Here is a 14007-nt window from a genome sequence, read left to right on the forward strand (position 1 = left end):
TTCCCTGTCTGCAGAAACAAATATTTTCCTCCTCTTGCACAGCCTAATAACAGTCCAGCTATCCTATTAAAAAAAGTGCTAATTCAACCAATTGCTACACAACAGTCTCATGGACTGCTTGTATGGTGCTCATTCCATTCCCAGCTACTACAGATATTACACATTCAAGTTGATTCATCTCTGTGCACAGGAAACTTCTACGAATAGTAGATAAAAATGTGATTTATTACACTGTACAAAACTAGATTCAGACCAAGCAAGTGCAGAATATAGTACATGATTTATTTTTTTCTGTAAATTACATATTATTTGTTAAGTTTCATTGACAAACCCAAAACTTCCCTCATTTTTCCTTTACCTGCCTAGAGCCAAGCAATTAATTTTGTTCTACAGGATAGAAGAAAACAGCTTCCTGGAGAACTTAGCATCTGATTAATTTGGCCAAAGGTGCTTCAGCTCAGATTGACACTTAGGGTTTCCCAGAGCTTGTAAAGAGTTGTCAGGGTGTCTGGTGGTAGCAGAATGTCTTGCCATGGTACTAGTCTAGAAACACACAACTCCATTCTCAATAAATTTCAGTAATGTCTTCTTCTTGGAAGATGAAATAATGCAGTTGCAGTTGTAGACAAACAATATAAATGAAGGCTGTAGCTACCATCAAAAAAAAAATCACTTTGCAGTAGCCCCAGATCTCAAGTTACAGAGGGTGTGCTGAGATAGGTTATATGTTTGTTAAAGTCTTTAAGAAAAATAAATGCTTTTGTGTAATATATGTACAAAGACTAGTTTATTTCCTCCATTCATAGGTCCAACAACAGACACAACCACAGCTATATTTCATTCACTAGCTCACAATGATTAATGCCACCTAGGTAACTCATATATTAAGAATCCAAGAGAATATTGGCTTATTCTTAATATAGTGCAAATTACATGGAGGTGTTTTGAAAACAGCGGCTTGAAAGAAAGAAAGATTAACAGAAAACTCCTCCTTTGGTCCCCGTAAAAGTAGCTCAGCTCTTCCATCACATTTTCAAAACTCCCTCACATAATTTTAGCCAACTGTTAAGGCGCCAAGAGAATGGATTCAAAGTTGAGATTAAAACGGTCTTTCTTGGACTTGAAAAGAAGTCCACTGTGGATTTCCTGACAAAGAAATTTATTTAATGTGTCTCCTTCTCCTCAGTTCTTTCTACCCAAAAGCAATATACCAAAAAAAAACCTGTCTGGTAATCTCCCTCCACATGATTTTTTTGCTTTAAACTACAACAGAACATTACACTTAAATATATTGCACAAAAAGCATAACGCATCCTGCCTCACTCTTCACAGAAATGGCCACAAACACAGGAGAACAGCTACTGAACATCTCAGAATTTGAAGAGATCAATGAAATGCTGAGGAGATACTGGTGTGAGACAGGTGTCTGGATCACTGGCTGTGCAGGGGTGCCCCGTATCCTGCAGAATAAAGGAGAAAACAGTAAATTCTCTTTCCACACCCACAATCTCCCCCCACCCCCAATTAAAAGAAAAAAAAGGGTAAAAATTCACATCTAGGCAGTTGCAACTACTTCCACTGGAAACAAACTGTTAGGAACTCACTTTAAGAATTCACCATATTTGTCTTTAACTGCTTTAGACTAAGCTGTTAAGAAAACAGGCCTTTCCAGTTTGACTGTGGTGGTGCTGGGGAGCTTCAGATGTCAGAAGAAAACCCAACCTCTCTCATCCTACCAGAACCACCGTATCTCAGTTAGAGCACTTGGAAAAACCTCTCATATTCCCTACCCGTTATTTTTTGATTAAAAATAAAAAAGAGCAGCTGTTTTGTTGAACCTAAATTATCTGTTTAATGAAAATCTGCAATCAACTGCTACTTCAGGGAGAAAATGAGCTCCGTGCTTTCAAAGGGAAGAGTAGCAGACACTTCCTGAAAGAACTCCTGAACAGCACATTTGAAGTCCCAGTCATTAAAGTTCTTCTGCCTTGCTTGCTCCTCACACCACTCCCTGTTTCACTCCTCCCTTTTTACCACCTGACAGCACTGCCTTAAAACAGGTGTTAGTATCTAGGCAAGTTGGGAATACAGGAGACAGGATGGAAAGGCTTTGCCATTACGAGTTCACTAAGCCTGCAGTGCTCTCTTTAACATTACAGAAACTTGAACTCAGCACAATTGTCCATTAAAGATTCAAATTCCCCATCAAATGAAACGTTAAGAAAGGACCCTCTAAAGGAAAGAAATTGTACAGATGTATTAACAAGGTCCCACACAGTTCAGTGGAGAGGCCGAACGCCTGGATCAGCAATGTTGTTAAGGCTCAGGAACTGTCCTTACAGTTCCTTACAATAATTCTTCCTAGGACAGCTCCTGAACCTTACAATAACCCCCTGTAAAGGGTTTCTCTCACTTTCCCACCGGTATTGATGAATTCACCACATGGGGCAAGAAAACCTAGAGTAAATACATGGCGAGTAGATCGCAGACAACTGCAGTCTTCACTTCTTTCATTTCCATAGGAAATGAAGTTACATGCACTTCAGTTAATAGAAGGAAAGAACCTGTAAGCAAAATCATTTTCTCACTTGGAAACCTACTTAGAAAAAGTGCTGTCAAAGATGCCACATTCCCATCCAAAGTCTTTGCAACACCAAGGTACACTAGGTGAAATAAACTCTAAATACTACTCAGCTTTTTAATAGATGTATTATCTGTATTTGGCCATTAAGTCTATACTACATGAAAATATCATGTGGTATCACCTCCTCAGCCTCCCACTTTTTATCATAATTGCTTTAACATCACCTGAGAACCAATCGTTCAATTCACAACAGAGGGAAAAACAAACAACGAAACGAGAACAGACAAATAGGTTAGATCCCAGGTAGAGCTGCCTATCTGGGCAAGCTGCAGATCAGAAAGAACAGAAGACTAAGACCAGAAGTGTGAAGCCTAACACCTTCATCTTGAGATGGTATCTGCAAGGAAGATTCACCACAGCAGGAAACATGCTCAAAGGTGGTTGCTACTACTATCTTCTCTACCTGTTGCCATGTGAATGTCATTACTTTCCTAGTTTCCAGGGAAAACCAGCATTAGAATTGGGATTCTGGGAAAGAAGCTAGGATTTATCCGCTTTTAGTGCTTGCTTACACTCCTAAATATTTTAGACAGAATTTGCAATATGCTATCTGCTTCACTCTGCACATCATCATAAAAACACTTCCGAAAGCTCTGCTCAGTCAGCAATTAGAGGCCCAACAAAAATCTCAATAAGATCAGTTCTTGGGGGGGCTTTAGTTATCAAGAACAGCAGTAATTTTATAGTGTGTGGGGGGAAGTGAAAAGGACTGAAAAGCAGGAGCACAACTTCCCTGTAATTATGAAGGATATTATTTCCCTTGAAACTACATTTAATAAATAGTGTTCAAATAATATTGATTTTCAGTGCACCTACTTAAAGCTAAAACAGAACTCTTCTAAATTAACAAAAGAATGCACCAGGAGTGTTTACTGGTAAATGTAGTTTGTTTTCCTCCTCAAATGTTATCATAACTGGACATTAAGAAGCTCCCATAACACCTCTGAAGCTACAGTCCTTTGCTGTGTAATCATTTCCAGCATTTCTTCATTCATAAAGCAACATTACAATTGCTTCTCCCCACTCTCCCAAGTCATATGCAGTCTGTCTGGGGACTTGCTTTCCTAAAGGTATGTAGGACTACAGCATTCCAAATGGAATAAAATCAATTTTAGTACCTTTGCATTAAAGAAAGTTATCTGAGGTTCATGTTACTCTTTTGAGATTTAAATACTGAATGAAATACATTAGGGATCTTTTAAACACTGAGTGCAGATAAACTGATTTCTCAGCAAAATCTGGCTGATGTCACTGATGCTATGCACATATATTAATTGGAAGTTGAATTCTGGTTCTAGTTTAAATGGCATTAACAGTGAATATGGCAATAATAAAAAAACAAATCTGATGAATAACTGAGATGGGAAGCCAGCATTAACTTATCTAATAGGGAAACAAGAAACAAAGTATTCCTGCTGCTAACCTGACATGGGGAAAAAAAATATCAAAGCAAAACCAGTATAAACAATTAGAAATGGACACATTATTCACTTTGACATGACAGAACAGTCAGCAATGAAAACAGATGAAACACACAGGAAATACCTTGAGTAACAAAGCAAGGTGGTAGTCCTTTGAGATCGTGAACAAGGAAGCAGGAAGGAGAGCCATAAAGTAAAAGAAGCAGAGTTAAAGTTTACTGAAGCTAATGTTCATATGCCATTTAGAAATGGTCTATTCCTGTGGCAAATCACAAGCAGCTGGAGAAGCAAAACCAGCCCAAGCCCCAGGAAGACTAAAACCAAGTGTGAAGCATTACCACTTACACAAAACAATCCCACTATTGCACATAAAGCCCAGGATACTGAATGAAGAAAAGGTATTTCACATGTCTGTGATCACCTCTGGGATAACTGAAGTGGACTACTGAGTGAGCTAAGAAAATAAAAGAACTGCCCATAATTGCTGCCTAGTGGAACAGAAGAAATATTATACACAAAAACCATTCACAGAAGCATCAGTCAATAATCAGTCTGCCATTACTTTCACACTACTGAAATTACTTATTTTTCCCCAATTTCATCACAGACAAATCCAAGAAATTACATCTGAAAGACAGTAATTTAATACAAAGAGGTTTTTATAATCATTCCCTCCTTTAACATGGAAGAGAAGATGTTCTATTATAGCATTTTATTTTCCCCAGTGAATTTAGGAGTCTCCTTATTGTATTTAACATTACTATGTTCACATGTTTTAAACAAATACATGAATACAAATACAGGAATACAAATGCCACTTCCTGGAAAGCTCTTACAGATTTGTTAAAAGTAACAGTAACATTATTATAGCCAACTGTAATGTGAAAAGTCATTTCCCTACTTCAGCTGTGTGCTAATCAGCTCCTTTCTTTTTAGCCATCAGTCCTTTCTTTTTCAAGGCCTTCTTTAAATGGACATGAAATGCAGGACTGAAAGAATTTCCTGTGTGTAGCCCTCTGATGTTGCCAGCAATTATATTATCCGTTTCATAAACCTATGAGAATGCTTCTTATCACCAGCTAGGCCTGTGCTTTGCAGCTAATTCAGAATCCCACTTCTTAGAAACTTAACCCTCATCCTAAGATTGCCTACTAGTTTCTACAACTTATTTGCACCAAGGAAGCTCATTAGCTTAAATAATTTCTCTAAGTAGTCTCATGTTTAATCATCCCTTCTCCATCTCTGAGAATAATTTATGGAGAGCAGTCACATTTCTTATTAGCACTAACACAGCTAATTACTTTTAACCTCTGCTAGCCTTCTCCATGCCCTGATCCCTTAAGTGCTTTTTCCTCTGCAGCTATTCCAATGTTTTGCTTTGTTCTTGAAGGCAGGGGGGGCAGCAAAGAGGGAAGATGCAATATCAAGAAGTGGTCAGCTCTCTGAAGTTCTTCTAAATGCCCCTGAAAGCTAAAGTTGCTGAGTTTCTTAAGTGTGCTGTTAAAGAAGAAACGGTTTTTTTTTTTTACATATCACAAACTACCCGAAGAACCCAGTGCTTCCATTTGTTTAAAGATTCAAACACTTGCTACTTTTCCCTGTAAAGTAACTGATTTCTTTTTTAAAGTTTGTTTTTCCCTTTTTTTTTTGCTTCACACCAATGGAATTAAGCAGAGTAAAATCTTCAGTTGAGAACAACAATCTGGACATTATAGATACAATTATATGTCAACCACTTATATGTGTTTAATAAGTATGATACTAAAACTGCACAACCTCTACAGTCAAACCATTCCTTTGCTCAGCTGTTCTCATGGCAGGCTCTTGGGTTCCTCTGAAGTAGTCTTCTCCAGTCTGCTCACAGCACAAGTCCTCAAGCCTCCCTGGTTACTTGGCCTTCACCTGAACACTATCCAGTTTATCAGTATGTTTTTCGTACTGGGAACCCCTAGTTGGATGCAGTATCCCAGGTGCAGCCTAACTTAAAGTGCCAAGTGAAAAGGGATAATCACTTTCCTCAACCTGCTGACTGTGTTCTTGTTAAAACAGCCAATCCTAAAAACTTGCTATATAATTTTAATGCAGAAGCACATAATCTATAACCACACCATCACTTTAAGACCTGTCCAAATCTCCAGGATGAGGCAGTCAGCACTGGAATAATGATCCAGTAAGTATTGCTCACCAATCCAAACAAAGTACCTTCAGAACTTACTGTGTTGTGTTTCACTAAAAATATAAAACCACAAAACGAATGCTATTACTACTATTATTCCAGTAGTAGATTGGAGTAGTCAAGGTAACGAGACATCTGCCTGTACAGGTTCATTGCCTCTTACTGGCACATGCTATCTCCAAAATTAAACATTTAATGCCAAACACATTTTATGTCAAACACATTTTATTCATTCTTAATACTAAAGTGCTATGCTTTTAATTATACCAAAAGAAGAAGAGAAATTTACTTTAGAAAGCGTTACCCCTTTATGCAGCAAAGCCAGATGAGCCAAACAAATCTGATACCAGAAATCTCCACCTGCATCCATGCTCTGTGCTAATCTTTCCATTTTGAAAGAGAAAACTTACATACTAAGCAACATTTTAAAGACTTATTTCATTGTCATCAATAGTTCTTAGTCATCATTGACACAGGTTTTTCAGCAAATGTCCAGGCCTTTCACAGAAGAAGCGAATCCTGACTACCTACCTTCCCACTATTAATTTAGCAAAACATATTAGTACCTGGAAGAACTCCTATGATATCAAGAACACTCAATTTAAAGATAACATCATTCAGTAACACGCTGCTTGTATGAAAGCCAGCTCATCCTGTTAAACAGCCTAGGGTGATTTTTTTTCTATGGGAAAATTAAAAAAAAAAGCCCCACGCTCACGTGGCAACTCCTCCTAAAAATCACAGAAAGACAATACAAGAACGACTCACTTCTGTCAACTAAAATAGAAGGTTTCTCAAACATTTCTTTCTCTTTGCTGTCCACTTAGTACTAAGAGATCTGGCCTTTCAGCTGTAAAATTAAGGAAGTCTCATTAACTAGAAGGCTATATTATGGTGTAACACAAAGTAAAAGCAGGACTATGTGTTCACGCACAGCTAAACATGAAAATGCCCTACAGAAATTAAAATCATCCCATAAGACAGTACATGCTGCATGGTGAACATCAAAATCACTGTATTTTGAATGGAGTTTCAAACATTCCTCCAGGCTTCATAAGGGACAGAAACAAGACTATAGAAATAGTTTTACACCAATATGGTAGAAGTAGCATAGTAATAAATTCTCATTAGAGACACATGGATTGCAATGCCATCATTAGAAAAGGTATGTCATAAAATTGCTAACTTCATACAAGTTCTTAACAGTTTTGCCTGAGGTTAAACAGATACAAGAAGACGCAGCGCAACTCTTTCCACATGTCACTTTTCCTTGCAATTCTAAGTACTGAGGTTATCAGATAGCAAGAGATAAGAATGGTAGATAAAGAACAACTTTGGAATTTAATACTGATTTTATATGGAAGTTTTATATATTATTTAGAAGTTAGATATTAGTTGTCTGATCACATTTCACATGAGAAAGCTGACAAGATGATCTTACTACTTCTCCTTTCAGATGATTACCAGTAGCTGTTTGAACTTATTTCTGACTATCTGTTTCACAGCTCTTACCTTCCAAAACAGAATACTACAGTGGCGGCAGAAATGCAAGGTGTCCCCGTACTGTTCCTTTATTGGGTAATATTTCTGTAGTGCAAAGTACATCAGCTTCCAGTCAATGTGACCTTCCTCTGATGGAATCAAATGCCTACAAAACTAGACATAAAATTAATATATTTTTTAAAAACATTAAAAAAATAGTAAACTCAGGTGAAGGTCTGTGAAAAAGGTGGTTAAACTGGATTTTTGTAACTAGAATTCTTTGAAGTCAGTGATCTGACATCATATATATGCAAAGCAGTGAAAGACACCTAGCCACAAAAAAAAAGGGAAAGCACTAAAAATAGGAGGCGGCATATTTGCCAAGAAAAAAGTAGGCCATACACAACTGATCAACTCCACTGTCTTGAAATGACTCTAATTATAGTCAAGAACCAAATAGCAAAACCGTATTTATAGCTGGTAAGTAACTGATTTTATATAAAAAAAAAGTCAGGAGTGAGAGTATAAAAAAATGATCGTGCATTACAAACAGTGGTTTTCTGTCAAGACAATAACTACGAATTTAATGCTTTTTCTTTCATATTAAAGTATACATGATTATTTTTCATATTTATACTTATGATCTTTTTAGGAGGATAATAGTGATACATGTACTTCAAGGATATAATCTACATGTAGAGATGCATAATTGAGCTATTTTCTCCTAGCTGAATGCACAGCCAAAGTTTACTAAGTATGTATTTGTAAAGGCTTCTGTTCCTCTTGCAGTGGATTAATACTCCTACATTAAAGGCTTTCTTTTTTCAGAAGACAATGCCTAGATGGGCATAACAGTATTGCCCTTCTGATTTCAGATACACTTTGTTTCATAATAGCTTCCCTGGGTAGAGTCCTCTTTCCCCCCCCCCAAAAAAAAAAGTGCTCTTCAGCTATTAAGTATAGTTTTGCGGTTGTTACAATAGTTCAACAATATACTGCAGAGGACAGGAAAAACAACCTACCATGATTCTGTAGCTTATTAAGGTAGGACACTTTTACACAGAAAAAGAAGAATTTTGTATTGGAAAATAAATAAAATCATTAGATGCCTATCATTAATAACCTAATGAGAAATGGAATATGGATATTTACAAATCCATTGAAAACACCATGTACAAGTGCCCTTTATAAGGCACAAGGTTAGCTGCTTCTATTGAAATGCTTAAATAATCTTTCCCCCAGCATTACCTGAGTATACCAGCTACCTCTCCACCAGTTTTGTCACTGTTCAATAAGCTTACCTCATCTAGCCTCAAAAAATCTACTCAAGTGCTACATTAAACTTAAACTTCTTACCCTCTTAACTTCACCTTGCATTCTTCTGAGCTGCTTCTGAAGGAAGGTTTTTCAGTTTGCCTTTGTCTGTTTATATTTTCCATGAAGTTCATTCCAAAGCCTGTCATCTAACCAAATTCTTATTTGTGTCAACTGCACATTAGGTTAGTTGATACTCACTTCCATCTTTCCTGTTACAGTAATACTTAATCTGGCAGTCACTGACCAAATAGTACCATTTTAACCTGTCAGATTTAAGACTGTTTATCTTCACTTCCTCCTGTCTGGAATGTCCTAGTTTTTTGAAGTTCTTCCTCCAGCTCTGATGAGGAAGAACTGATGATTAACTCGTCAGTTATCTCAACCAACGTAAAACAGCTCAGATAGAAATATTACAGTGGAAAGAACAAACACAACAACTGCAGTTGTCTCAAAAATATGTTGTGGTCTGATTTTGCCCCAGCATATATTACCATCAGAAAATGGTTTTGGAGGCATTCCTAGATTACTTCAATGCTTTTTATAAAGAAGTGACAGAAAAGTACCATTTTCCTTTTTGTTCTTAATTTCAAAATCTCAAGCGTCTCTTCTATTCTTTTATGCAGAAATACAACATTGGCTTGACCAGACTGTTGTGTAGTCTAAAAGTTTGAGGAATCTTTCTGCCTACCTCGGTTAGTAAAAGAAGTACCTTAGGTACTAAAAGAAGAAACAGCTTAGATATAATCCTCTACTGCACCTGTTGGGGACTGTGTGGTTTAAAACAAAACATCTTACAGTAGACAATCTTTTAAATAAAGAAAGAGCCCAAAAGTTATCCTCACCTCACAGACATGCTAAATACCATTTTCAGTAAGAAACAAGCCCCCAAAACAGAACATTTTCACCATTACTGCACACCGTTACATTTTTATCTCAAAAAGTGCAAGTTCACACTTCATTAGTATACTATATTGCAAAATTAATGCATTTTGATAGAATTTATTACCTGCTTTTCTGCAAAGTGGTACTGGCAGAGTTTTTTCCATAACTGTCTGTCTTCACTGAGCATGTATAAAGTTGGGGTCACTTGACCCAGAGTAATAACATCCCAGCCATCAGAGAGCCTGTGTAAGATGTTTCTCAGTGTATGAAGAGGGAGATCGATAAGCGTAAGACCATTGTTGACTTGCTGGAAGTAAAATTGGAAGACTTTTCATTAAAAAACTTCAGTGTAAGGTACAAATAAGATCCTTCCTGTGGAGGTGTCTTAGGTCTTACTTCAGTTTGTACAAAATCACCGAGTGATATCTATGGTTAATTCTGTGATACTTTATCACTTGGCTACCATTCTTCTCTAACTGCTGTTGCTGAAAACTTGTATGATTCAAGGCACAGAAGGAGCTACACGCTGCAGTTTTATATCTTACAGCTTTTCTACTGTTAAACATATACTAAATTATTACATTCCAAATAATTTTAAAACATTTCTCAAAAGAATTCGAGAGTATAAGGTCTTGAAGACTATGATATATTCAATTTGATTTTAGAGAAGTATGCTAAAACCCTAACCAATAAAGGTATGCACCAAACATTTATAATTTGTAGAATAACTACAATTTCTCAATTTTTATTATGAAACAGAGCAAATGCAAATTTGCCTTAAGACAACTAGAGAAATTAGTACAAAGCACCCTGGTCTACTGGAAGAAGTTCCTGCTCATGGCAACGGGGTTGGAACTAGATGATCTTTAAGGTCCTTTCAAACCCAAGCCATTCTAGGATTCTATATAAGACTGAAGAACAGAAACACAGAATGAAAACATTATGAAAGTCACATGCAGAGAAGTCTGGAGATAGCTCCTGCACACATAAATGAGGAAAACTGAGGTGGAGGTGGGGGGGGTGATAGATCAGAGATCTGCAAAAGTTTTCATTGGGAGTGAAACTGCTGAACTTTCTCTTCAAGGATGTAACCTACAGCACAACTCCTGCATGACTGAACCTGGAGCCTACACTGCCAGGAGTCACAAAGCCCAGCAGGGCCCCACCCAGCAGAGCTGTCCCATCATAAGGCACTGGCAGCTCAGCAACCGTGCTCCAGCAGGCTCTCACTTCCATCAGTTTATTTCACAACTATTCATCTCACTTATAGACTAGACTTTACATTATGTCACTCATCTGTTATATACATCTCTCGGACTATCGTCCTGTTCAGGAATATGTAAGCATTACAGATGCAAGACTTCTCATTGGTTATTCCAACCAATGTAAAAAAGCTCAGATGGAAGTGTCATGCTGAAAAAAAAACAAACACAGCAACTGCAGTGTCTCAAAACTGTCTATGCTGTCATTGCTTGGCATATGAAAACTGCTGAGACTGGATTCCCCATTTCTCCTTGTTATTCCAAAATCGGCTGTCATATTCAGACACGTGGCATGCACAGCAAGGGCAATTTCAAAATTTCATAGCTGAAAACAAACAGACTAAAAAGGTTTATGACTTTACTGTGAGCTGTACCTTGCACCATTTCTTCCTCCAGGAGCAACCCAGACAGATTAAAAAGAATGCCTGTTTATCATCAGAAGTCTCCACTATAAAAAGAGGGAACAGTGCATGCCACATGCCTTGAACAGTTACATGATTAGACTCCAGATGCTGAAGTCATTATTCCATTTTTACAAAAAGCAATTGTGTTAATGAATAATGCTGTTAAATTGCCCCTTGAATATTTTATTTTTGATTTCTTGATTCCCCTGTAACACTGAAGTTTAACCATGCCAAGTGCAAGGACCTACACCTGGGTTGGAGCAATCCCAGACACAGCTACAGGTTGGGCAGAGAAGAGATTCAAAGCAGCCCTGCAAAGAAGGACTTGGGGGTCTTGGTCAATGAGAAAATGAACATGAGTCGGCTGCAGTGTGCCTGTGCAGCCCAGAAAGCCAACCGTATCCTGGGCTGCATGAAAAGAAGTGTGACCAGCAGGTCGATGGAGGTGATCCTGCCCTCTACTCTGCTCTCAGGAGACCTCACCTGGAGTATTGTGTGCAGTTCTGGTGTCCTCAACATAAAAAGGACATGGAACTGTCGGAACAAGTCCAGAGGAGGCCACAAGGATGATCAGGGGACTGGAGCACCTCCCATATGAACATAACTGAGAAAGTCGGGCTGTTCAGCCTGGAGAAGAGAAGGCTGCGTGGAGACCTCCTAGCAGCCTGCCAGTATCTGAAGGGGGCCTATAGGGATGCTGGGGAGGGACTCTTCATTAGGGACTGTAGTGACAGGACAAGGGGTAATGGGTTAAACTTAAACAAGTTTAGATTGGATATAAGGAGGAAGTTCTTTACTGTAAGGGTGGTGAGGCACTGGAATGGGTTGTCCAGGGAAGTTATGAATGCTCCATCCCTGGCAGTGTTCAATGCCAGGCTGGACAGAGCCTTGGGTGACATGGTTTAGTGTGAGGTGTGGCAGGGGGTTTGGAACTTTATGATCTTAAGGTCCTTTCCAACCCTAACTGTTCTATGATTCTATTACTTTTCTTTTTTTTTTAAATAGTAGAACATTTCCTTTGGAATTAAAAATCTGTATTTTTTCTCTATGTTTTCTCTACTAAGAAGTAGTAAACCATAGACAAACATTTTGAAATTCATTTGGGTGAAAAAAAACCCCAATGACATCTATACCACAAAGCAGCACTACAGCAGCAGCTCTCATTAGAAAAGAGCTATTAAAACATTAAAAAATGAAGTTGATTACATTTCAATAAGTTCATATTACTTCTGTAAAGCCAAATAAAACAAATGAAACTTTGGTTTATGATTTGTGAGTCAACAATGTTCAATATAATTCCCCCCCTCCAATTACTTTTTTGGCATGATTTAATAACATACCTTGTTCATCTGAAGGTTTTTTAGTTGTTGTTGCCATAGAAGGATAGTTTCTAATCTGCAAATCCAAATATTGATGTTCCCTACCAATACGGATTTTCCTACTCCTCTAATCAGTATACAGAGAGTAGAACTCAGATCCTGTAGAAGATCTTTGATTAATCGTGGATTATATTGGTCTTCCATGACTGGAGAATGAAACAAAACAATACAATTTTGGTTAACTGAGTTAACCCAGGTAATACAGTTAGCTCTAGTTAATCAACACTTCTTTTTTTTTTTTTTTTGAGAGGAAGTCATTACAACTCAGCTGTTTGTGTACAAACAGCTGCCCTAACTCCAACCATGACATTTATTAATGTTGTTCCAACAATTAACATTTCATGCTATACATTTAATAAACTTAATGATGAACAAGTATTTACAAATCTAATGTCATGTAATAACTATCAACTTTGAACACATCTCCATTTAGTGTGGTTATCAGGAATGTTTCAATATTATGCAATAGCTGGTTTATTTTAAACAAACAATAAAGAAAAGCAGTTATGTACTTTAAATCTCAGTGCATAATGCAAACTGAAGAAACCCCACGTTAGTAATCTAAAAACTTTCACATTTCATAAAGAGTATAATTTAATTGCATCTAATAGTTTCTGAATAGAATCTAACTGTCATTTAACAGCAACAATCTGTTTTAACAGATGTGATTCAATAATCAGGAGAAAATGCAACTGCGGGATGCGAGTCTGAAACCTTTCACTAAGTTAATATTGCTATTTCGTTGCCTTACAATGTGAAAATAGGAATGAAGTAAGAGGGGAGAGGGGGAAGAAACCAAACAAAAAGCCAAAGTGATACTTTAGTCACAGTGATTAAATGGGAACAACCAGATAACAAAACTTTAGGTCTTACCCTTCCGCACAATTTTGTCCAAAATGTTAAAGTAGTTCTTCTGTGCTGCACCACTCAGTGAAGTTAACTGGGATTTTGCAATTAACTGCAGAAGCTAGGACAAAGAATTAAGAGTCAGAGGAATGACAGAAGGAGGTCTTCAAAACACTTTCAGTATGTACATTCAC

General features: G+C 37.5%; 1 protein-coding gene across 3 annotated transcripts in view; it reads right to left on the minus strand.

Moving 5' to 3' along the window:
• Positions 1-261: 261 nt before the first annotated feature.
• The window catches only part of FBXO25 (F-box protein 25), a 28096-nt gene continuing 14350 nt past the window's right edge, over positions 262-14007 (minus strand). For 2 of the 3 annotated variants that reach the window (XM_061357623.1, XM_061357621.1), the window contains 6 exons: positions 13841-13934; positions 12929-13113; positions 10047-10229; positions 7754-7897; positions 4190-4216; positions 262-1460 (listed from right to left, as the gene is read on the minus strand). In XM_061357623.1, the coding sequence (XP_061213607.1) occupies positions 1371-1460; positions 4190-4216; positions 7754-7897; positions 10047-10229; positions 12929-13113; positions 13841-13934 (723 nt within the window). In that variant the 3' untranslated portion in view covers positions 262-1370. The remainder of the gene's footprint in view (positions 1461-4189; positions 4217-7753; positions 7898-10046; positions 10230-12928; positions 13114-13840; positions 13935-14007) is intronic. The other variant, XM_061357624.1, reaches the window with a different exon arrangement.

Source organism: Neopsephotus bourkii, unplaced genomic scaffold, assembly GCF_033783945.1.
Source record: "Neopsephotus bourkii isolate Nb327-2 ecotype Australia unplaced genomic scaffold, CSIRO-AGI_Nbou_v1 NB_908, whole genome shotgun sequence".
NCBI lineage: Eukaryota > Metazoa > Chordata > Aves > Psittaciformes > Psittacidae > Neopsephotus > Neopsephotus bourkii.